The sequence below is a fragment of the Typopeltis vanoorti genome, chromosome 7 (assembly GCF_054136105.1).
Source record: "Typopeltis vanoorti isolate ZY-2024b chromosome 7, IOZ_Tvanoo_1.0, whole genome shotgun sequence".
Classification (NCBI taxonomy): domain Eukaryota; kingdom Metazoa; phylum Arthropoda; class Arachnida; order Uropygi; family Thelyphonidae; genus Typopeltis; species Typopeltis vanoorti.
In genome coordinates this window covers 135778713-135802934 of record NC_143555.1, presented here as the reverse complement: position 1 = coordinate 135802934, position 24222 = coordinate 135778713, and the positions used below count along the sequence as shown (strand labels likewise).

General features: G+C 36.2%; 1 protein-coding gene across 1 annotated transcript in view; it reads left to right on the top strand.

Moving 5' to 3' along the window:
• The window catches only part of LOC150105099 (4-vinylphenol methyltransferase 2-like), a 39710-nt gene that overhangs the window by 4644 nt on the left and 10844 nt on the right, over positions 1-24222 (top strand). The window contains exons 3-4 of the mRNA XM_090395115.1: positions 847-1000; positions 21549-21616. Coding sequence (XP_090251241.1) covers positions 847-1000; positions 21549-21616 — 222 coding nt within the window. The remainder of the gene's footprint in view (positions 1-846; positions 1001-21548; positions 21617-24222) is intronic.

Here is a 24222-nt window from a genome sequence, read left to right as displayed (position 1 = left end):
CTCGTTTATTCTGTTCATCTTGTCCTCGAACAGCTCGGTCAGCCAAAGTCATGAATGAAAGATTTCCGATGGCCTATCCTTAGAAGGACACAGGCAATTTGTTCAACACCGTCCATTTACATTCTGATATCGAGCGGGAACAACAAATGCCAATAGGCACTTAGTAGGTTCCGAAACCTTTTATCTTCTGAGTCGCCTGTTACCTCAGTTCTTTTCTCTTACCTAATTGTCCTTAACTTATCTTAAAAAACCTTCACCTGAATAATCTGAAATTATTTATTCTTTTCTGTCCCTTCCAAGAAACGTTCAAAATATCGTTTGTCTCTTACTGTCGATTTCTGACATTCCTGGATATTTTCCTTGCCCCATAAGAGGCAAAACGAATCAACTGGTAACAATTACACCTATCCTTTTGGCCATTTTCTCTTCAGTATACAGCTGAACTAACTGCACTCTATTTCCTAAGAATTTCTTAGAAAATTCTAAGGAAAGAAAGTCTCAGAAAAGCAATGGATATTTTTATCACGATGTTCTTTGTATGAGCGTTAATATTCCCTTAGTAAGTTTAATTTGTTTTAAGTTACATCAGTGTGCCTTCATCGGTCTTCATGCTTTATTAATTAGCCACTATTACTATGAGACTAAGATTACATCATTAAAAGAACCCGTTGAAAGTTTCTCTAAGGCACAAAATCATTCGAATACCCCAATAATGCGAACAGTGTGTGAGATGATCCTTTTGTTGAAATGACGATTATTTGAATAGCCTACTACTGAACAATCGTATAAGTTACAGTTCATGTGGTTTAATATTATAATTTCAAGTTGATAATTCTGTCATTTCAGGATATGAATAGATGCATTCCAGAAACTCAGTATATGAATACACAGCAAAGGACTGCAATCTACAAAAAGATGTTGGACGAGGCTGGCTTTTCATTGATTAGATGTGAGGATATGAAAAAGTCTTATACATTTAAAGATGAAGACGAATATCTAGGTAAGCAAGGTCACTGTTTTTAAGTCACTGAAATATAAAACAAGCACACCTTATTATTAATTAAAAAATCCTTGAGTACCTAGGAAATTACACTTATCTTAAAAATAATGCTGACCCGTATTTCTCTCGAATACTGCACATCAATGCGAACATGTGACGCAGCAGTGAGGGTGTGCGTGTTAAGTTACTATACGTACAATACTAAAAATGATTATCTGATTTGGAGTTAATTGGCTTCCGAAGAATTATCATACATTACAACTGCTACAATTGGTCGATTGTCGCAATGTGGTATCCCAAATGAGCTATGACTAACGTCATTCAAACTATGAAAATCTTGAGATAAAAATGAATGCAAGAAACACTCAAGCGGTCAAACGTAGAAAAAATGTACAGAAAATGCTTTAAAGCGGTTGGTACTGTCATGCTATAGTAGATTTTCTATTGTAGTTTGAGCCAGAACATTATATACTGAACACATCCTCTCTGATCATAGTTAATTCATATAAGAGAAACATCATTCAAAATAAAGCTCGAATTCAACTTGAAGAGCTCGCTATGATTGGGTAGCTGTTTAGAGAGGTACATATGGAATGACGAATCAGAAAACAAAAGCACACTCCTCAAATCTCGTGGTCGTGTTTGGATACAGCGGTCTGACAGAAAAAAGTATCGTCTCAACAGTTATGTGTAACAGAGATTGGGTTTGCTTCACCTGGTTTGTTTTCAGGTTTTTGTCATAATACCTCAAAAATGAAGCTTCATACTCCCAAAAGTAATATTTAAGTTCTAGATATTACTGAGTTTCCTACACTACCATGCTCTATAGACAGAAACCGGTCCTAATGTTTTTACTCTATCTTACGTGAATGATATAGTAAAAAAATTAGAACCGGTTTCTGTTCTTCACCTACATGAAGAACTTGAATCGTGTTCTTCATGTAGTTGAAGAAATTAAACAAAATATTTGCATTAGTTCTTCCACTTTTAAATTGAAATTCTACTCAGTGGTCCCAGATGACCTGATATTGGAAGTTTTGCGAAACACTCCGATTTCCATATACAGAAATATATCGTACTTATATTTTTTCACGCGTTTTTCTAATCGTTCATGTCCAATATTACTATACTAAAATGTGTCTAAATTAATTCGTTGAAATTTGGTTTCACTACGTGAAGTATTAAAAAGGAAAACCTGATTTCAAGTTTAAGCGTCGAAGATATTTCATCAGAGTGAAGATAAAATAGCTCTTTCAAAGTTCTCTAAGTTCTATATAAATTAAAATGATTGTTTTTTAATTCTAAGCAAAAATAAATCAGAAATAGAAGAACGCTATCAACTTTTTATATGTGATCTTCAAGAGATAAAAAATGCACTGTAATTAGCAATTCTTCAATTGCAAATAGAAGCTTTATTGTTCTTGGTTATGTTTGCTCAGTACATTATCCCAATGAAAGCTGACTTTCTTATTACACTGTAGTAATACTACGCACTATTACATTGCGATTTCAAGCACAACTATTAGTTGAACTTCAATCTTAATCTCCAGTCCTCTTGAGCATATTAACTATGTTAAAATTATTTAATTTATTTAAATATACTAGTCCACATACTCGAATACATTTATTACAAAAACTGAACGTAAGGAATCCAAGAAAGATTTGGATTCTATTCAGCCTCAAAATGTGATTTACACACTCCTCTTTGATGTTTGGCTCTTCATTTTATTCGTTACTCTTACAGGACTTATTTCTGGAGTTCGAGGAGATCGCTAGAGATTTTCCTACATTATACGATCCACTAAATAAACTGCCCGATTCAGATTCTATTCGCGCAATGCATCGAGATCACCAAAATCTTAATCGAGTGTCTTCTTGAGCTTATTTTCTTAGTTTGTGGAAAGAAAAACACTTACAAAAACCCCAATTGGCTACAACTTAACGAAGGAAATATCACATAATGCTTTATATATTTTGACTTTTTCATTTCATTTAAATATTTTCTTTCTTTTAGGAACTCTACAGTATTTCTGTGATTGGCCTTCCAAAATCCCTTCTGAAGACAGCGAAGATTTCATGACGGACCTATTAGACATCACCAAGAAATTCATCAATTTCAAAGATGGGAAGCCCATATCTGACTACAACATGATGATCATTCGTGCCAAGAACTTAATTTAAAAACATGAAAATTAATCAGCGCATTTAAAAAATAAAATAAATTTTTTGCGAAAATTTTCATGGGAAAATTTCTTTGATATAAATTACCAGAACTTTCTTTAATATAAATGCAATATTTTCTTAACTATATTAAAAAGATAAGAACAATTTATGTCCCGTCACTGACAACATGAAAATAAGTGACAGTTTTGATACATTACTTCCTCCAGGATTTTAACTCTTCTTAAAATTAATGCATTCATTTTTTTTTCGCTGAGTTTCTAGACATCTTTAAAAATATCATAATCCATGAATTCTAAACATCATGAAATCTAAACAAAATAATAACAATATATAGACGTAAAATTCAATCATTTTATGCATTTATGTTATTATTATTATTATTATTATTATTATTATTATTATTATTATTATTATTATTATTATTATTATTATTATTAAGAGAGACCTCCAGGGAATCAAAGACTCATCGAGGGAGACCACATACTACACACACACACACACACACACACACACACACACACACACACACCAGCTATCATACTTATTCTTGAATTCATTCACACTTCTTGTACTCATAACATCCACAGGCAATCCATTCGAATCACGCACCACCCGCTGAGAGAAAAATCTAGCCCTCACACCCTTCTTGGCAGCCCTCATTCTCAGATTCCAAGGACGCCCTCTAGTTCTTTCCCCACCCTCCATATATTGAAAAATTCCATCAAAATTGAAATCCTGTATGACTCTTTTAGAATTGTAAGTGTTAAACTGTGAATGAAACTATGTTGTGTATTTTGTTTTTTCATTCACATTTAACATTGTTTATTATATATTAATCATGACTTGTATAAAAGTTATTTATTAATCCTTATTTAAGAATTATTATTTAAGTATTTATTCTGAATTTAATCAGATATTAATTAATTAAACAATAATATGTCTATAATTTATTGTAACTTATATATATATTGTAACGTGAATATTATTATAGTTATCTGCATACGAAATGAAAGAATTGATTAAGTAGCTCTAATATTCTATTTATTGTGTTTTATTAACTCAATGTAGTGGTATAGCCTTATGTAACATTAACGAAAATGTTTACGTTTATTTGTTGTCATGGAAACGTATGAAGTAAACGAGCGCGAGTGGAACAGAGCGTGAGCTTCGATAACAAAAAAAATAAAAGGTAACAAGGGGAGTTGGGACGGAATTTTGGAAGCGAAAAGAAGCAAGGGTATAAACTAGAGAGGTGGAAGTAAATGAAAGGTTCTCAAGGGCAGAAGTTAAAAGGGATAATATTTATAAGCGAGCAAAGACGAAATGAATCTTATAGTTAGCTGAAGGTGAAGTGAGCAGTAATAATAAAAAGAAATTAATGCCGTAATCGGATAATATAAAAAACTGGACGTTCAGTGAAGAATTCTGAATAAATCCAGTCAGTCTAGAATTGCGACTTATTTCTAATTTGCCCTAAGGAGAACTGCACAGTGTTTAGTTGGTAATGAGTGGTAACAAGGATAATTAAAGTACCCTACAGTTGATATCTAGAGTTGTGAAGCGCGATTAATAGTGTTTTAGTTATAACTGTGGAGAAGTCTTATAGATGTGTTCTTAAGTGTAATAAATATATTTTGAAAGTATACTCACAACGTAATTGATGTACTAAGAACTATTTCTGGTAAGGACTGTCATATTGATTTATTTCAATGCATGAAGAATTGAGTGTTAGTTACGCTACGTTTAACCTAACTTTAGCTGTGGCAATTCTTCGAGATTGAGAATTGAAAATAAAAATTGCTTGAGAGATATTTACAGCTATTAGTGCCTGCGGTGTTTTTTAAGCGTATAGCATGGCTAAGAAATGCGTGGAAACTGATTAGATAGGAAGTTCCATTATATTTAATTAAGTGTAGGAACTTTGTGACTCAGAAACTGAGAAAGTGTAGGTGAAAGTTTGAAAGATTGAACTAATGTGATTGACTTGACCTAATGTTTAACTTGATTCTATTGTTTAAAATTAGAAGTAGAATTTATGTATGTGTTATATAGCTTATATTAAATGTTTTATTTTGTTAATCTAATTATTGTGTTTGCCTGAATTCCTTTTTATTGCACCGTTCATAAAAATTCAAATCTTGCGGGAATCCCAAGTGGAAAACAAATACTTCGGCCAGAATAAATGAGGAGACTGCTAACTAACTATGAATTGATCCTGCTATTTTATATAGACTAATCTAAGGATAGAGTGGCACAGTATAATAGAAATTTCCCTACCCTTGGATTGGTGATCAATTTACAATTAGTGTTTTTTTTGATGAAAGTGACTTATAACAAGATGGCGGATTCGAACATGAAGAAGAGAATGTCACGACATAAGACTCAATCATATCACCCCTCGTTCTCCTGTTTGCTATATATGAAGTCCACAAATTCTCAATCTGTCTTCATAATCAGTATTCCAGAAACCTGATATCATTTGCAACACTCTCCTTTGTACTTTCTCCAATATATCAGAATCACAACAGAAACCAGGAGACCAGACCTGCGCACAATAGTCCAAGTCAGGTCTTATCAAGACCTTGTAAAGAGGCAAAATAGCATTCTAATCTTTACATTTAAAGGTTTGTTTCAGCATTGCAATTATCTTTTGAGTTGTATTTGCAATCGTTGCCACATGGCCCTGAACTTCGACTTCCTATCTATTAACACTGCAAGATCCTTATACTCATCAATTTCTTCTAGCCTAATAAAACCAATATAATACGACAGTGGATATCTAATCATGCCGAAGTGAATGACTTCAGATTTACTCACATTAAACTGACACCCATTTTCCCATGCCACAATTCCAGCCTATTCAAATCATTCTGCAAGTACTGCATATCAGCAGTATTCCTGATTATCCTACATATCTTTGCATCATCAGCAAATAGCTGTATGTCGCTTGTCAAATCCTTTCCAATATTATTAATGTACAGCTTGAATAACAGTGGACCAAGCACTTGTGGACCAAGATCCTTGTGCTACACCGTACTACTCTTACATCACGTCCAGACTTGATATAGGCATAAGCCTCCACAAGAGTTTTACCCTATGCCTGTTTTAGTTATCATTGTAGTGATTCTCCGGTGGCAAATACATGCCACCAGTGTGCCCTGGGAAAGAACTTTCAAGGAAAGAACTTTTATATCCTACTGCATAAGCCCAAGCTGTTTTAAGTGCTTGTAGCTATCTGCTCTCCGTACGGCATGTAAAGAGATTATGGCTCTGGTAATCCTCGGAGTTGTCCCATGCTCCTGCCGTATCTTACTAACTAGATCTTGGTTATTCTTATAATAGTTTACTTTATCATCATGGACTAGTGGGCGCCCTGATCCAACCCCTCAAACGTCACCATCTCTTTTAATCACCTAAGTCTGGATTACGCAAACCCGCGAAAGATCTACAATGTGGTTCCACCGCAGTCTCCCAAACCTTTGTTCTTAAAGCGGTTGTTCGGAATGGAGACCACGGCGTCATGCCTCCGCACTTGGACCCCATGGGTGCGGGAGCAACACTGGACTATATGAGACAATGTCTCACTGTAGTGGCAGCCAACACTATAGTTTGAGTGGTCACTACTCCATCGACCTGTGCGGGCTCGAGTGGGCCGGGCATTGATCCTTGTCCTGATAAGGTCAATATAATCGAACCCAGAGAAGAGTCTGGTGTCAGATTCAATTACCTCATTATGCTGGGAGGCACCAGATATGACTCTTTTAAAGGAGCACAATCTACAGAACAGTGCAGCAGAGATGCCCACAAAGCTGAACATACCACCCAGATTTCAGTGGGATCTTCCATATAAATTCAAGTGTGCCGAACCAGATTCCGACATACAGTGGAGACTATTGCATAACATATTGCTAATCCCCTTCTAAGCTCTACTAATTTCAACTTAGAAAAACGGATCTGTGTCTATTCTGCGAAGTTTCAGGTATCTACTTTGGAACACACATATCTAACCTGTCCTGCTAACAAAGCGATGATCACCTATGCCCTGAATATTGCCTCTAGCACCTGTAACTATGCCCACAGCCAAGAAGACTACTGGAATTTAGTCCACAGAAGAAGAAAAAAAAACACACAGAATATGTAATTTCCTCTTCATTTGCGCTAAGGCCGTCATCTTCAGCTTCTACCTAAAACAAACAAGAAATAACCAGCACCCATCCATCACCGAATCGACACAAACCCTCATATATAGCTTATGTCGGAAACTACAAAGCAGGCTTTCACTGGAACTTGATTACTACAAAGAAACAAGAACTGTCGCAAATTTCATAGAGGAGTGGAATTCAACTGGTATCCTCTTCTGGATTGCCGACGACTGTACAATTTATCTGAACAATAACTAAGAGTGCAACTGAACAGTAATGTTGATTCATTTATTGCATTTTTCTATTGTATATTCGAAAGGAAAATTTTTCTTTCTCTGTAATATATATACTTATATGCTTATAATGTGTAAATAGTCCTTTTGTTACCTACCTTCTAACGTAGATTTTAACAAGTTAAATAAAATAAAAAATTAAATTAAAAATTAAAAAAAATCTATTGTTTTGGAATTGTTATTTTCATCACCAAAGAAAACATAGCACTAGAAGAGTATCTGACGGCGATCGGCAAACGTTTATCCGAAAAAAACATCACTCATGCCTACTCCGTAGCTGGTACTGTGCAGGTGTATTTCAGCCACATTTCATGGGCACAAACCGGTACTGCAAAAAGGCATCGATACAGGCGATCAACATTTCGAAGCAGCCCCAATTGCTCTGGCCCCAACAAAAGTAACAGTATCAAACGTTCCCCCTGAAATTCCCCGTCAACTCATCAGATCCATATTATCACGATACGGTTTTGTGACAGGAAAAATACGCACACTGTCAACAGCCAGGAATTGGCCCGAATTCACCCATGTGAAAAGCTTCCGAAGACAGGCATCAATGCACTTTTCAAACAACGACGCACTATACGACCTCCCAAAATTAATCAACACGGACATAAATGGAATAACCTACACTTTCTACTTATCCTTCTCATCACAGTGCTTCTTCTGTCATGAAGAGGGTCACATTAGGACGCAACAACCAGAATCACTAACCTTGGTTCCCATTAATTCAAAACCTCAGCCAGAAACGGAGGAACAGAGTGAGTTTGTTTCCAAACGATGCGAAACTGTACTTCCCCACGACGACTTAGAAGAGTATGAAGCTGAGGGAGAACTTCCCCTCACCTATGGTCCCCTAACCATGAAGCAGCTGTCATCCTTCATACAAAACGTGCAAGGCTCCGCTCACAAATTAACTATAGCCCTTAATCCCTCCTACTAGTTGAGGTGGATGAAATAGCCAGATCACCCCCAGCATTTTTCTTTGATCAAAACTTCATCAGCTTTCTACCTTTTATCAAGTATTTACCCTCCGCCGTCGTTAATCGCTTTACGGCGATTTTAGAACCATTAGCAGATTAACTGTGGTAGAGTGACTTTTGTGTCACTCCACTTTTCATGTACTGTGTTACTTGGAATTTCCTTTACTGTATTAGGATATTGATCTTTTTTTTTGCTACACAATTTATTTATTTTCGCTTTCCAAAAGCAAAAACGAGTTTCACATCTGCCAAAATAAATAATCAATCCTGAAATGGCCACAGATCATCCTTTGAAATAAATATATTTTAGTAATAGTAAATTTCCTTCACTTTACTGAAAATATAGATTTTTTTCGCGAATTTTCAAATGTTTGTTTGCATTTAACATATATTGTCAAATATTTATATTTTAAAATCACATTTAGTGATATAAATATGATATTTTGATTTATTTCTTTGCAAACTACCTTTATATGGATCGTCACATTTCAATTTTAGGAACGATTTTTTTTAATGAACAACAAATGGTTATAAACTGCATTACTTGGTTTCCAATTGTCTTTTTTAGTCAAAAATTTATATCCAATGGTATTCTATCAGAGACCCTTCGCCTTCTTCTTTTGCTTAAAATTTCAACAGATTTTTTTTTTAGGATGCACATTACTATAATATCCAGTGCTTAACCACTGTAGACATGTTGAAAATATAACAGGAACGATATCCTGTATGGAATGACTCAAAATTTATGCTCATATTTAAAACTTTTTACTGCAACTTCCCACCATCCTCTCCTCTCTTGGAATTCAGTTACATAACTACTTTACATTTCTACTGGTTTGAAAGCTTTCAGACAGTATTCAAAATCACTTATTTCAGTTTACCGTTTTCACAAAAGAAATAAAGCAATAATATTGTTGTATATTCGAAGCTTCTAATTCTGTACTCTTTCTTTGCATCTGAAATCAGCTGTTCAGTGGTCTGCTGAAATTATTCTAAGATTTACAAATACTATGCTATATTTTCCATATGTAAAACTGTTTATACATACCACACAAAAGCAAGTTCAGTTTTTTGTTGTTTCTTTTTTTTTAAAAAAAAACATAAATTCTAAATATTACTACTTCAATAGCTGCTGGTTGCTATTTCAGAAATATGTCTTAGAAATGCTGCACAATAATCCTCTTAGCTGTAGGAAAGGCTGAACGTCTTAGATTACTCTAATGCTTTTGAGAAACACAAGAGAGAAAGTTTCCGAGAAGTCATACTAAACTGCCTCAAGCAAGAATTTTTTTGTTTCGTTTTCAGTTGTTCAGAGATCTTAACACAGAAAAACTGACTTTCTTTTACAGGCTGATCAAGTATTTATGCCAAAAATGATATCTTTAGTTATAGTGATCAGCTTCACTTTTATTATCGAAAAATTCTAAAATTATTTGATACAATTATCTTGAAAAACAAGGACTTGAATTTTTTAAGAGAAAAAGCACATATCTGTTACATAATCATTTATTTTTTGAGTTGAGGTGGGGAATAGACCTAATAAATCTGCAGGCAATTGTTACAAATGTAAATCACTTCGGGAACATGCTCATGCTGTTTAGTGTAAAATAGTAGCAAACGTTTGACTTCAATAATGCCACGTATCTAAACTTGAAGAAAATGTCGTTATATCTGCTGATGTTACGACTCTTACATAAATATTTTTTCTGGCATGAATTCTCTATCAGCTATAATGAAATCAATTTACAGATTTTTACACTCTTGCATTGACAATAGAAATATGTGCATTAATTTCTTCTTTCTACTCCAAGAAAAAACCAATTAACAACAGAAGAAAAATATGCAGATTTTCTTTTTCGTTAGGTGAATTTATAATGTTCTTTCTTTGTGTTTTCGAATGAAAGTGCAAATGATTATTTTCTTATCATTTTTCCCAAAAGAAAATCTGCTATAATTATACGAGTGACATTTTACCCACAGAAGAAAAGAAATTATGCAATAATATTGTTCAATCTCTCGAACTTTATTGTAGTGCAAATATTTATTATCAACCTTTGATGTTTTGTAATAATAAAAATATATTCGTGCTACTTTTAAAATATCTGTGTGATAGAACCTGTGTGACCTTCAAAGTAAAAGGAGCCACGACTGACTAATAGTAAGTTTCAAATGTTGCTTGACTTAGGTCAGAATTTTTGAGATATTTCTCTGTTCCGCTCAGCATTTCTCTCACTTATTTAGGAAAGAAGCCTTACACGATCTCTGATGGCGCAATCGTTAATACAAATAAATTTGCAAAGATCAGTGTGAGAGAAAGCCAGATAGTTAGACAAGGGAATTGGCTCCAGCCAGAGGCAATTTCTGAGTTCTAAACTACGTACACATGAAGCAGAATAGGTACGACCTTGAGAGGGCAGGAATTAAATTGTAGACTGATAGGGTTAAGTCTGACAGATTATTTCAAGCAACAAGACAACAACATGGAATTACAACTGTTACGTTAAGTTAAGGTAAAATAACATAAATAAAATAAATAAGAAAGTAAAAAAAATATTGAATTTACATTTCGAATCAAGTATACAATAAGATATTAACAAATCATAATTTTTACAATGGAGACACTTACAGGATTAATCCACGTTAATTAATTCGTGAAATTGTGGATTATATGAGATAGTTTTGGTAACGATTTTTTTTAACTTTAAGAAATTGAATTTTGACATGGAATGTGAAATTTAAAGTACAGGCCAAACTAACAATGAACAATTGATAACATAGAATTTTTTCGAAATATTAATCCTCAACTTGTCATTTCGCAATTTTCTGGGGAAGAAAGTGACGACATTTAGCGTTTTTTAGCTTCGTCGAAGAACTAGAATGGTAGGAAGGAGATCAGACTTCCAACTACTTATCTTGCTCCTAAGCAATCTGGTCGCAAAGGAAAAAAGCTTCTTGTATTCATCCCCAATACTCAAGGATACTTTAGAATAATCGACGTTTAAGAAAACCGTGATTTCCTAATTCTCCAGAGCAAAACGTCTTGTCCCAAATCTCTGAAAATTACAGAGATGTGCTCAGGAGAAAAAAAGAGAATGTGACAGATTACTACAATAAGTTACTGACAATTGCCCACAGTCTAAGAATCTCTAATGAGGATAAACCTCACCTCGACTGGGCAGTGTTTTATCAGTTTAGGTTAGAGGTCAAGGCAGAACTGAAAGAGACTGCATACAAAAAGAAAATCACGAATCTTGAGGATTGTTTCCTCACGGTGAAGGAGAGAGAAGAGAGACTTGGAGACATTCATCCCGCTTCTAGGAACAGCCAAATTAACGTGATGAAAAGGGAAATGATTCCTCTTGCGAAAGTAAGAGTGAAAAGGACTCGAGCAGAGGAAAGGGGAAGCAAACCAAAGATCAAAAAGAAAATGAGGGAGAAAGAGAAAGATCAGGCACTTTAATCATGTGACTGACATTAAAATGAACATCCAGAAAGAAGTAGCACCTACAAACATGGAGGAAGTGCAATATAATACCACCTGACTAATATAATAAATCAGGAGGTAGAAAGGCTTCAACAGTCAATGATGGACTGACTTGATGATGCTATACAACAGTTGGCTTCAATGACAGCCAACACCTCTGAATTAACTCCACCTCAAACAGAGAGAAATAATGAGGTAAAAGACAGAAGGGAGTCTATCAAATGTTTTGTGTCCAACAAATATGGGCACATGGCTGGCAACTGTTTCAGAAACAAGAGACCTTCCAACGGAAATGGTAGATATGAGTCGAATAAGTTACAACATCCGAGATTATGCCACTAAGAAAATGAGAGTTAACGTATTCTTAACAGAGTTTAATTTGTGTGTTTGACAAGAGCAATTGGTCCTCCCTAAGACATCTCGCTCAAGTACACAAATTATTTTAGGAACTAACTTTCTCGAGAGGTACAAGTTCTCTTGCGACTTATCCAGCAAAGAGATGTTCCTAATGGTTAATAAATGGTCAAGAAAAGGGAACCATAATTTTAGGAATAGAGTTAAGAAACTACGTGAAGAGAGAATGCAGAATGAAAATAAGGTCGTGCCAACCGAACTGACTGAACGTAGAAATGAAGAATATCAAAATAACCAAACTGGTTCTTCAATAGTTTCAGCATCCAAAATTCAATAGTTTCAGCATCCGAAACAGTCAATCGGAGGCCTACTACATATCAAGCGTCTGGCTGGTAAATGACCAAGTCAAATGGAAGAAAATTAGGAGAAAGTATTCAGGGAACAATAGCAGTAAACATCATTGAGAGACTTAAAAGATCCAGAAGTTCCGGATAAAAAATCGAGGTGGAACAAGCAAAGAAATTTTGGAGTTTATGTACAAACCCAGCAGCAGTTTAATTATACCAACTTCCTCTGTTTTCTTTTCATGATAACAAGAGCAGTGGGAGGATTGTTAGTTTGGAGCATAGCTATTGTTACAAATGCTGCACATTTGCTAACTGGTCATGTAAGCTTTGTGAATAGGTTTAATGGAAATTTATTAAGATTCATTACGTTAGAAGATAACAAGGGGAATAGGTGTAATCATGAAAGTAGAGCTTATATGGAAACGCGGTACAATGTGAGGTCAAGAGGAAAACTGAAAAGGAAAAAACAATTGTAGTCATGGTTTTCTCCAGAAAATATGCAGGCAAGAGGTTTTAAATTTTTTTTTTTAGAAAATTTTTTTAGAGAGAGTAAACTTGTATAGAAGGATTTTAGAATAAAGTTTCTTCTATACCGATTTTACTTGGAAATAAAATTAATTTAATATACTTGTAATTTGATTAATACTTAACTCAATTTTGCTTTAATAAATCTAAAAAAATTATTGGAATAAATTGTAATAAGAAAATTGTACAGAAAAAGAATTAACTCTGATGGGATTAACATGAAGACCCGAAGACCGTGTAAGAACTTGCGAACATCAGCGAAGTTCGGGGTTTCCCGATTTGACTTAGCGACTGCCAGATGGCTGAGAACATCCCTTCAAGAAAATCCAGGAGATTAAATCTGTAAGAGTTCCAAGGTTGGGAGAGCTGAACGAAAGGGGATTGAATCGAAGTAAAAGAGGCTAGGCTTGCTGTTCTGGTTTTCTGTTCCTGCTCTCGCCCCAAGGAAGAGTCCAGTGCATCCTGCAGTTCCAAGGATGGGGATCTATATCCCGCCAACCGATGCCCTACGATGATAGAAGTTTCGTAATAGCAGTGACGGTATACTCCAGAGTTGCCACTGCTAAATTCCTTGGCGATCTCCACGTGTGAAGTATCATCGAAGTCTTAAAAAGGTGCACGTGTGTGAAATTATCAGGAAAGTGGAGGAAGAGTCAACGATCTCTAGGATCTTGTGTAATGAATTGGATGACAAAGTAGCAAGTAAGACTTTTGTATAGGACCTTCCTAAATGTAAAATAAATGAAAAAGATTGCCGATTTTATTGTTGTTAGCATAAAGAACAGTAGTAAAGAAGGAAAGCCGTTTTGTTGAAAATAATTGCGAAGTAGTTTGCAGAGTTATGAGGAATTAGATAATGTTATATATTGAAGAACGAATTGTATGCATAAGTTTTAGTTAAGCCTAATAAGATATATAATCTGAGTTAAATTAATGTAAAGTGTGTAAAGTCTGTCCACGTGTCTGATTTATATGAGAGTGTAATTATTTTCTTTGTCATTAAGCTTAAGTGAGAAATGTTTAATTAATAGAGTGGTGAACTAGACACGTGATTTACATTGTTTCCATGTCATTTAGTTGAGTGAAGTTAGAACCTGATATTTTGATAAGTGTGGTATTAATCCTTGTAACTAACTTGATTTTAGAATGAATAACTTCTTTTATTTGTTAAATAACTTGTCTGATTCTGTCTTACCAATGCACTTCTCATAAAAACCTGTGTGACATTCGAAGTAAAAGTAGCCACGACTGTCTAATAGTAAATTACAAACGTTGCTTGACTTAGATCAGAAATTTTCAGATATTTCTGTGTTCTCTCAGCATTTCTCTCTCCTATTTAAGAAAGACGAACGATTCCTTTCGCGATTTCTGATGCGCAGTCGTTAACACAAATACATGTTCAAAGATCCGTGTGACAGAAAGCCAGTTAGTTAGACAAGGGAATTGGCTCCAGCCAGAGGCAATTCCTAAGTTCTAAACTACATACACATGAAGAAGAATAGTTACGACTTTGAGTGGGGGGGGGATTAAATTGTAGACTGATAGGATTAAGTGTGATAGATTTTAAGCAATGAGACAACAACTCGGTGTTACGACTGTTATGATGAGAAATTAATAAAAACAAGTAAAGGAGAAAATATTGAGGAGACATTTAGAATAAATTAAAAATACTTATATTTTTTACGATATTCAGAAGAGACAAAATGAAGAAGTAAGACATACCGTACCTGATGTGCTGGCAAAGTGAAGACGAGTAAGAAAAGAAAGTTCTTGTTCGTCGTCATAATGTCTTGACGTGAATGTACAACTAGTATCAGGAATTTCATGAAAACGAATCATTGAATAAGAGGAAGAGGGGATATAATAGACTTAATTAACGAAGTGTTTGAAGTGAAGATGATTATTAACTTACTCTTAAAAACGAACGTTTCAGTGAGTACTCCAAATTCACAATAACAGTTTACGAGGAATACCTTATATCAGAAATGCATTAAAATTATACCGATAATCAAATCAAGAAAAGTAACAGCCGAAGAAAGTAGAAAATATAACAATTTAGTCTCATAATTGTTGCTGGAAAAGTTCTAGAAATATTCTGATAAACTGAATAAGGCACTTTGTCTATTCAACAGTCCAACTACGCAGTAATCAGTATGAACTCAGATACCTCAATCGAGTGAAGAAGATGCTATTATAAAGGTAAAAAGCTCGTCCCGTTTTGAGGTTAGTTGGTATGACATCGTGTAAGTATTGAGGTCATCAGACGGTGTCATTTATATCATGTGACAGTATCGTTTCTAGCGTAGTTTTAATGGGTGGTTTATCTGCTCCCTTACCAAAAAGTAAGTAAATTCATCCCCTTCTTGACCTCTCTGACTAACCTGTCTTGTCTTGTGGTTGGCTGTAGTGAGATCATATGATAGTTCCATTTCGTTTTTGAAGACAGCTGTTGACATCATATACGACAGCATCGTTTTCTAGCGTAGTTTTAATGTATGTTTTATTTCCTCTCTTATTAAACATAATTAAATTCATCCCCCTTATTTAGTCTCTGTGGTTGGTTGTTGTTAGGTTACATGATAGTTCTACATCATGATGCTTTTCTTTTAAAGTGAATAACGTTCTACCTAAACGATGTACTGTTATCAACGTCCTAGTACTTTTGAAAGCTTTTATGGTAAGATATCTACACTGAATGAATTATCTTGTATGGAGTTAACGTTGTTTTTAACTCAAATTCATTACTGGAATCTTTTGGTTTGAGTTTTGTTTGAGCATGTCCCAAGGTTGGAAAGTTTTAATTTTGTGGAGGCATCACAGAACTACCTCATGATGTTTCTCTTTTAAAGCGAATAAAATTATACCTAGACCATGTAGTGATATCAACCACACAGTTGTTTGAAAGCGTTTACGTAATACCAGAAGCGCTAAATGAGAAAACGCAAATAACAATTTATCTTCCAAAATATTTCTTAGGTTGTGTAAAGACGGTTTCTATTTAATTTGAGATAGCTCGAGCAGAAGATTGCCGTCTGTACAAATTTAGCATACTGTGAAGAAACGAAACACATGTCTGACTTTCCCGCGAAGTGTTTACACAAATATCACAAAACATAGCTCAATTTAATAATAATAATCATTGCTTGTACACGTAAAATCTGCACTTGTCACGAAGTATCCCGAAACTCAAATTGAAATACGCTTGAAGTGGATAATTTTATTTTTTTGTCAAATTTCTTTCATAAGAATAATTTTAATCAGGACACAGCAGCCACATTATTAATTATGAATGTGCTTGCAAAATCTGATTGCACACTTATCACCAGACTTTTATGACACTGGTATAAGAAGGTTTCAATTTCTTCATCAGTATGACTTATTGTTGGTGCATAGACTTCGATGATCTTAAGAGTGAATCTTTTTGAGACTTGAACAACTACTTGCTATTCCACCAAATATACTGTCAAATTCTATTATGCTGTTCTTTAATTTTTTGTTGATCAAAGAATCCAACTCCACTGATTCTTTCCTCATCTAGGCCTCTATAATAGAGTATGTCTCCGTTTTTAAATTGAGGAATTTCATCACCATTACATCTAACTTCACACAGTCCGAGAATATCCTATTTTAGTCGCTTTAGCTCTTCAGTTAACTCGGTTATCTGTACTTCACTGCTCAGAGTCCTGCAGTTTAAAGTTCCAAGGTCTAGTTTGCAATGGCAGCATGACCTGGTTACCCGAGCATTCTCAGTACCCTCTGCCTTCATATTTAACTGCCTGCTACCATAGGTAGTAACAATCTTTCCTCCTGGGAATGAAGACCATTTTATTTCTGTTTGATTCCTCTTGGAAGGTTAGGTAATAAATTCAGGACGCTGGTTCAGTGCGAATTGGTTAATGTCAATATTTTCACATGGTATCGCCAGTCTCAAAACCACTGGTCCACCCCTCTTTATTCAATATATTAAGAGCTGATATCTAACGGGTAGTCAGGGTTTCTCCACATCCGCAACCTAGAGGAAGTGCTCGGTAGCGCGAGGGATCCCCGAGACATATATCTTACTTGTTTGTTTGCTTACTTGAAAAAAAAAAAGGATTCAAACCAAGTTTAATAGATTACTTGGTATCTTTAACATATTATACCCAAGTTAAAAAAATTTCTACATCTTACTCTTATCCTGAGTAAAATCTGTAAGCTCTGTATTACTTAAACCTTGGCATTTTTGGACCTGGCTCCCACTGACGAGACTTCAATTAAGGTATAAACCAGTATGGGTAGTGGCCCTTGCCTTTAATGCATAGCATCATACATCTCCGCAAGAAAATGTGCTTTGCATTAGAAAGAAATACTAAGGAAAGTGATCAGAGCTTATGCCACCTTTACACCGAGTTTTCCCGGACTTTCACTACGTGCAGGCGCAAACTTGAGTTACGTGTCTGTTTGCTTACTTGGGAAAAAAAGGATTAAAACCAAGTTTAATAAATTACTTGGTATCTTTATATATTAGGGTTACCAAGTATTTTATAAGCTTGGTTATTTAACTCCAAATCCCAAGTATGCAAACAATTAAGTTTGCGCCTGAAACATAGTTTAAGTCTAAAGATGGTACAAGACCATGGCAACTCATTGTAAAGGTGGGTAAAGCTCTGATCACTATTCTTAGTATTTTCCCATAATGTAAAGCACATCTCACTAAAAGATGTATACTGCAATACATTATGGGTGGGGTCCCTACCAAGACCGGTTTCAACCTTTTTTGAGGTCTCCTCAGTGAGTAGCTACATGTGCTTTACATTATGGGAAAATACTAAGAATAGTGATCAGAGCTTTACCCACCTTTACAATGAGTTGCCATGGTCTTGTACCATCTTTAGACTTGAACTATGTTTCAGGCGCAAACTTAATTGTTTGCATACTTGGTTAGGAGTTAAATAACCAAGCTTATAAAATTACTTGGTAACCCTAATATCCAGTATACTCAAGTTAAAAAATTTATTACATATATATAAAATTTATTACATATATATATATTTTTTTTTAAATTTATTTTTTTATTTTTTCCTGAGTGTTCCTGGCAAGATCTATGCAAGTATACATGAAAAACGGTTGAGAAGAATTGTGGAAGAAAATCTTGATGAAGAACAAGCTTGATTCTGGCCAAATAGAGGCTGTCAGGATCAGATCTTCACTTTACGACAAATAGTCGAGAAAGCATGGGAATATAACAGAGATCTATATTTAAGTTTTATCGATTTGGAAAAGGCATATACAAGGTGCCGAGAGAAGCTATTCAATACGCTGCAGTTATATGGTGTCGATGGAGAATTATATCAAGCAATACTTAGTCTTTATTTGAGTTGTAAGTCAGCAATTAGAATTGAAGGAAGTACAGGAAGATGATTTAATGTTAAATCTAGTGTGAGACAAGGATGTACATTATCCCCTCTGTTATTCATTATCTATATGGATCACATTATGAAGGAAAGTGGTATTAAACCTGATATCAAAATTGGAGATGTTAATGTCAGCTCTTTGCTTTATGTGGATGATGTTATACTTCTAAATAAATCCTCTACAAGTCTGCAAGATTCTCTGACTAAATTGAATAGCTGTTGTAATATATATGGTATGAAGGTCAGCAATAAAAAGACAAAGACAATGAAATTAGGCAGAATCATTGAAAATGTCAACTGTGTTGTGAATGGAGAACCTGTGGAACAAGTAAAACATTTCAGCTACTTAGGCACGATTTTTACTGAAGATGGTAAATTAAATATAGAAATAGACAACAGAATCAGCAAAGCTGGTATGGTGGGAAGTCAATTGAATAAATTCATATGGAATAAGAGAGAAATTAGTCGGAACACTAAATTAGCTATATACAAGACAGTGTTCAAACCAGTTTTAACTGATGGATCTGAGAGCTGGGTCAGAAGTAAAACACTTGATCAAAGACTAGAGACCGCAGATATGAGAGTGCTGAGAAAGATTAGAGGCGTGAACAGATGGCATCAATGGCAATATCATATTAAAAACGAGGATATTAGGAAAGAACTTGACATTGTCAACATTCAGGAATGCGCTAGCAGAGCTAATCTCAGGTGGTATGGTCACTTAAGCAGAATCGGCGAAGAAAGATTAGCAAAACAAGTGTTCTCTGCCTGGTTGACAGGGAAACGACCCAGAGGAAGACCAAGATGTAGGTGGATTGATACGGTACAAAGTGACTTAGACGATAGAAATATAAGATCTGATAATGTTGGAGTCTTGACAAGTAAGAGACTGATTTGGAGGAAAATTGTAGGTAGGAAGTTAGTAATGATGTAATTTTTTTCATGTAGTACTATAATATTATGGTACATGGCAGGAATTTGATGATGATGATGATGATGATGATATATATAAATTGAATTATTGAATTATTGAATTATTGAAATTAATTTTGGATCATCTGGTATATATATATATATATATATATATATATATATATATATATATACCAGATGATCCAAAAGTAACAGAAAAAGTGAAAATTCAATAATTCGAAAAGAATAGACAGTAGCACGATGCGGTTTTCACATAAATGCACAGGAAGACATGGAGTTTTTTTTTTTTTTTTAATAACGAAACATTTTATTTCCAGAATAGTTACATTTGTGTCACCGACAGGTGTCGCTGTAGCGGTCACGGAGCTGCTGTAGTGAATACTGAAGTTAAACTTTCAACATTTAATGTTTATTACCGAAGTTAAACGGTCTGCAAGGACGAGGCATGTTATCGTTACGAGATAAAGCACTTTTAGGTAAGCTGTATTATCAGAACTCCAAATGTGCAAGTGTGGCTTTGCGCACCTATCGTTCGATGCGGGGTATTAGAAGTGGAAAGGGACCGATATCTTGCTCCTCACTGACAGCTGTGATGAAAAGGTTTGAGGACACTGGCGGTTTGGAAGCACGTGCAAGAAGCGGGAGACCCAAAAAAACTATTGCAGTTCTGCACGAGGTCGAAAACGAGGCCGACACACAATCGGCAGCTTCCGCACATGGGGAATGCAGTGCGCCTGCAATTTTAAGACTTACTGGCATTTCGTACGATCTTCAAGAGATATCCTTACAAAATCCAACACGTACAGGCAGGGCCGCCAAGAGAAATTTTCCGGCCCGTGGCAAGTCTGTGGTCCGGGTCCCACTGTTTTTGCCGTCGGCTGCCCTACTGCAGACAATTGCTGGCATCTCCTGGTCTGTAACCTTTCTAATCCTGACATTGTAATTTATTATCTAAAATATTGTGCTCTAAGGCCAATTTTTCATACATTGTGAGATTAAAAACTCGAGTTACCAGCAAATAAAACCAGGATTTCTAGTGCCAGACTTTAGCTACCTCGGGAACCGCTTCAAGAAAAACTTGTAAAATCTTTCAAGTCGGGGACTAGAATCGAACTTAGAACACGCTTACTTCGGCGGCACAAGGCCAGATAGGCATCATCGGCTAATGCAATCAAGAATTTGCAGAGGACCTAAAACAATGTCAAGGACTGCTAGAAAAAATGGAATAAATAAACATTTTCACTCTATAGCTACAAATTCATACAGGTCTTATTAAAACAATATCAATACACTGAATAAATAAATAAGGAATCACCACAGTTAATTTTTTATTAGCCATCAAACCAACCAGCACGCCTACAATTAATACAGATCGATTGACTGAAATATTCCAATTGCTCAATTCTTTACTTTCTCTTCCATTCAGTCGAACGATAAAATGTGACATAAAACAGGCATTTCTTCATCGCTAGGATAAGATACCGGTATTAATTAATATTTGGCTTAATTCCTGCACTAATCTGCCGAAATTAGGCTAAAATTTTATTTCATTATTTATTAATATTTTTTGTTTTATTTATTTATGATTAATATTTATCATAAATATTTCATTTATGATTTTTCGAACTTCGGGTGTCATTCACTCACATCAAAAAAGGAAGTTGTGATTCCCTTCATAAATCGCATTATGCTAGATCTGCCGATGTAAGGGAATACAGTAGATTGTCACAAATTGTTGAAGTAACTTGGCTTGGTTGTGTCTAAATCCAATCAATGGAAGAGTAACAGAATACTATTTAGTTGCAGTAAACATCCGCAGCAATATCTGTTTATTTAAATAATCTGTATATCTATATAATTTATTTAAAAATAAATTATATTTATTTTTAAATAAATTATTTTTTTTCACTCAGGGGCTAACTTTAGTGAGTACGGGTGTGGCAAACCCGAGGTACCCGATGCTGACCATGGCTTACTTCATGTAATATACATCTGTTATATTATCTCTAGACTGGTCCCTCCTCTTCCTCCCTTGCTTCTTTCTTTCTTCTCTTCTTTCTCCTTCTCCCGAATGCTATTAGAGTATTCGAGGGGAATCTTTCCTGTCTTTCTATGTCATTTCGTCTTGTGCTAACAGGACATTATCAAACACTGTAACATGATCAGGCCATCAAAATATGTTCATACCGCATCGTCCGTCGAGTGGGTTACCAAGGGACGCGTTCGTGTTTTAGGCAGAGGGACCCGTTCGAAAAATATGTTGCAGTCTCCCTTAGACACCACTCCTCAGCACTCTGTTAGAGGAATCTTCATCAATGGGCCCGCTACCCGTTTGGGGAGGTGTTTAGGGGCAGCGCAAAGAAATGGTTCTGCAAAAGGACGGAAATGGCAACAACAACGACACCAGATTATGGATTTAGGCAATTGGAACATCTTCTCTCTGACAGGGAAGGAGTTGGAACTGGTTGAGAAGCCAAGCCCTACAGGCTAGACTTAGTTGGGCTTTCTTCGACCAAGAGGAAAGGCTCTGGAACTGACGACCTGGATAAGGGGTGGAAGCTCCACTACTCTGGTGTGAGCTCGACAATGTCTGCTCAGGCAGGTGTGAGGATACTCACAAGCCCACAGCTGTCAGACTGTGTTGCTGAGTGGATTCCATTGGGGGAACGGGTATGCGTGTTAAGGCTTCAGATGAAAAACCATGATTTGGCTGTGGTGCAAGCCTGTGCACCTAATCTGGAGTCAGAATACTCTGCCTTCCTAGAGAAAGTGGATGCTGCTTTTGACAGGGTAGCAGACATGGAATCAGTCCTACTAATGGGTGACTTCAATGCACATGTTGGAACAGATGACCAGACATGGAGGGGTGTGGTTGGGAGGAACGGTGCCCCTGACCTTAACGCGAATGTATTGAAATTATTGGACTTCTGCTGTACTAATAGTTTGTCCATAATGAATACCTTCTTCCAGCACCGAGAAGTCCATAAGTATACCTGGTACAGGGATACACTAGAACAAAGGTCTCTGATTGATTTCTTTATAGTCTCAGCAGACCTATTTTCCTCAGTGTTGGACGTTCGTGTGAGAAGAGGGGCAGAACTGTCGACTGACCACCACCTTGTTGTGTGCAATCTACAGCTTCAGAAACCAGACGCTACCATCAACGCTGGTAGGCCTAAGCAGCTATACCGCGTTAAATGGGAGACATTGGAAAATGAGGCTGCGAGGAAGAATTTTGCAGACGATATTTCCTCCAGTTTCAAAGAGATCCCCAAGCATACTGCAGATGTTGAAGAGGAATGGAAGCTGTTCAGAACAGCTATCACTGCCGCTTCACTCTCAAGGTGTGGCAGAAAGCGGCTCGGCGTGGCAACGGGTAGTGAGAAAAGGATACCTTGGTGGAACCAAGAAGTCCGAAAAACTATCCGGGTAAAAAAGGAGTCCTACCTAACATGGCTTAGAGTCAGGTCACTTGAGATGCGTTTGCGGTATGCTGAGGCACGAAAAGCTGCTGCTAAGGCAGTAAAGATAGCAAAGCAGAAGGCTTGGGAATCCTTTGGAGAAAGATTAGACTCATCCTATGCAAATGCACACAAAGTATTCTGGCAGACCATCCGCCGCCTTCGATGGAGGAAATCGTGCACAGCAAGAGCAAATAAAGCCTCTGATGGTGCACTTTTAACAACCGAGAAGGACATCCTCCACAGATGGAGGGAATACTTAGAGAGCCTTCTTAACCCGGGTGGCCCAGCAGTTGTGGACATCCAAGAGGTGCAGATCGGTGCAATGACTAGTCTCACAGCAGAAGAGGTCCATTTAGCAATAAAATTGCTAAAATCGGGCAAGGCTGCTGGCAATGATAAAATTCTGCCCGAAATGATAAAAGCCTTAAATCGAGACGGTGTTCTCTGGCTGACTCAAGTATGTCAGGATGCTTGGATATCTGGGCGAACACCAAAGCAATGGCAGACAGGCATAATAATACCAGTCTTTAAGAAGGGAGACCAGAAGGATTGCAGTAACTATCGTGGCATCTCTCTGCTCAGCCTGCCTGGGAACGTCTATGCTAAGTGTTTGGAAAGACAGTGCAGGAGCATAGTTGAGTCAAAGTTGCAGGAAGAAAAATGTGGCTTTCGTCCTGGTAGAAACACAACTGACCAAATCTTCACTTTAAGGCAAGTCTTTGAGAAATCTTGGGAATATGCCAAGAATGTCTACACATGTTTTGTGGACTTGGAGAAGGCATATGACCGGGTTCCTCGAGATAAGCTTTGGCAAGTAGTACAGGAGTATGGAGTGGATGGTCAACTATTAGCGGCCATCAAGTCCCTGTATGAATGCCCAGAATTTTGTGTCAGGGTAAACAGCACAAAGTCTGAACCTTTCACAGTCTCCGTTGGCCTCCGCCAAGGGTGTGTTCTGTCACCCCTCCTTTTCATAATATTTATGGACTGGTTTGATAGGCACAGCCGAGGCAGTGAGTGTGTCCGAATTGGAAAATTTAGCATTGGGCATCTGCTTTTTGCAGATGACCTAGTTCTGCTTAGCTCTTCCACAGATGACCTCCAGCGGACCCTGGATAGGTTT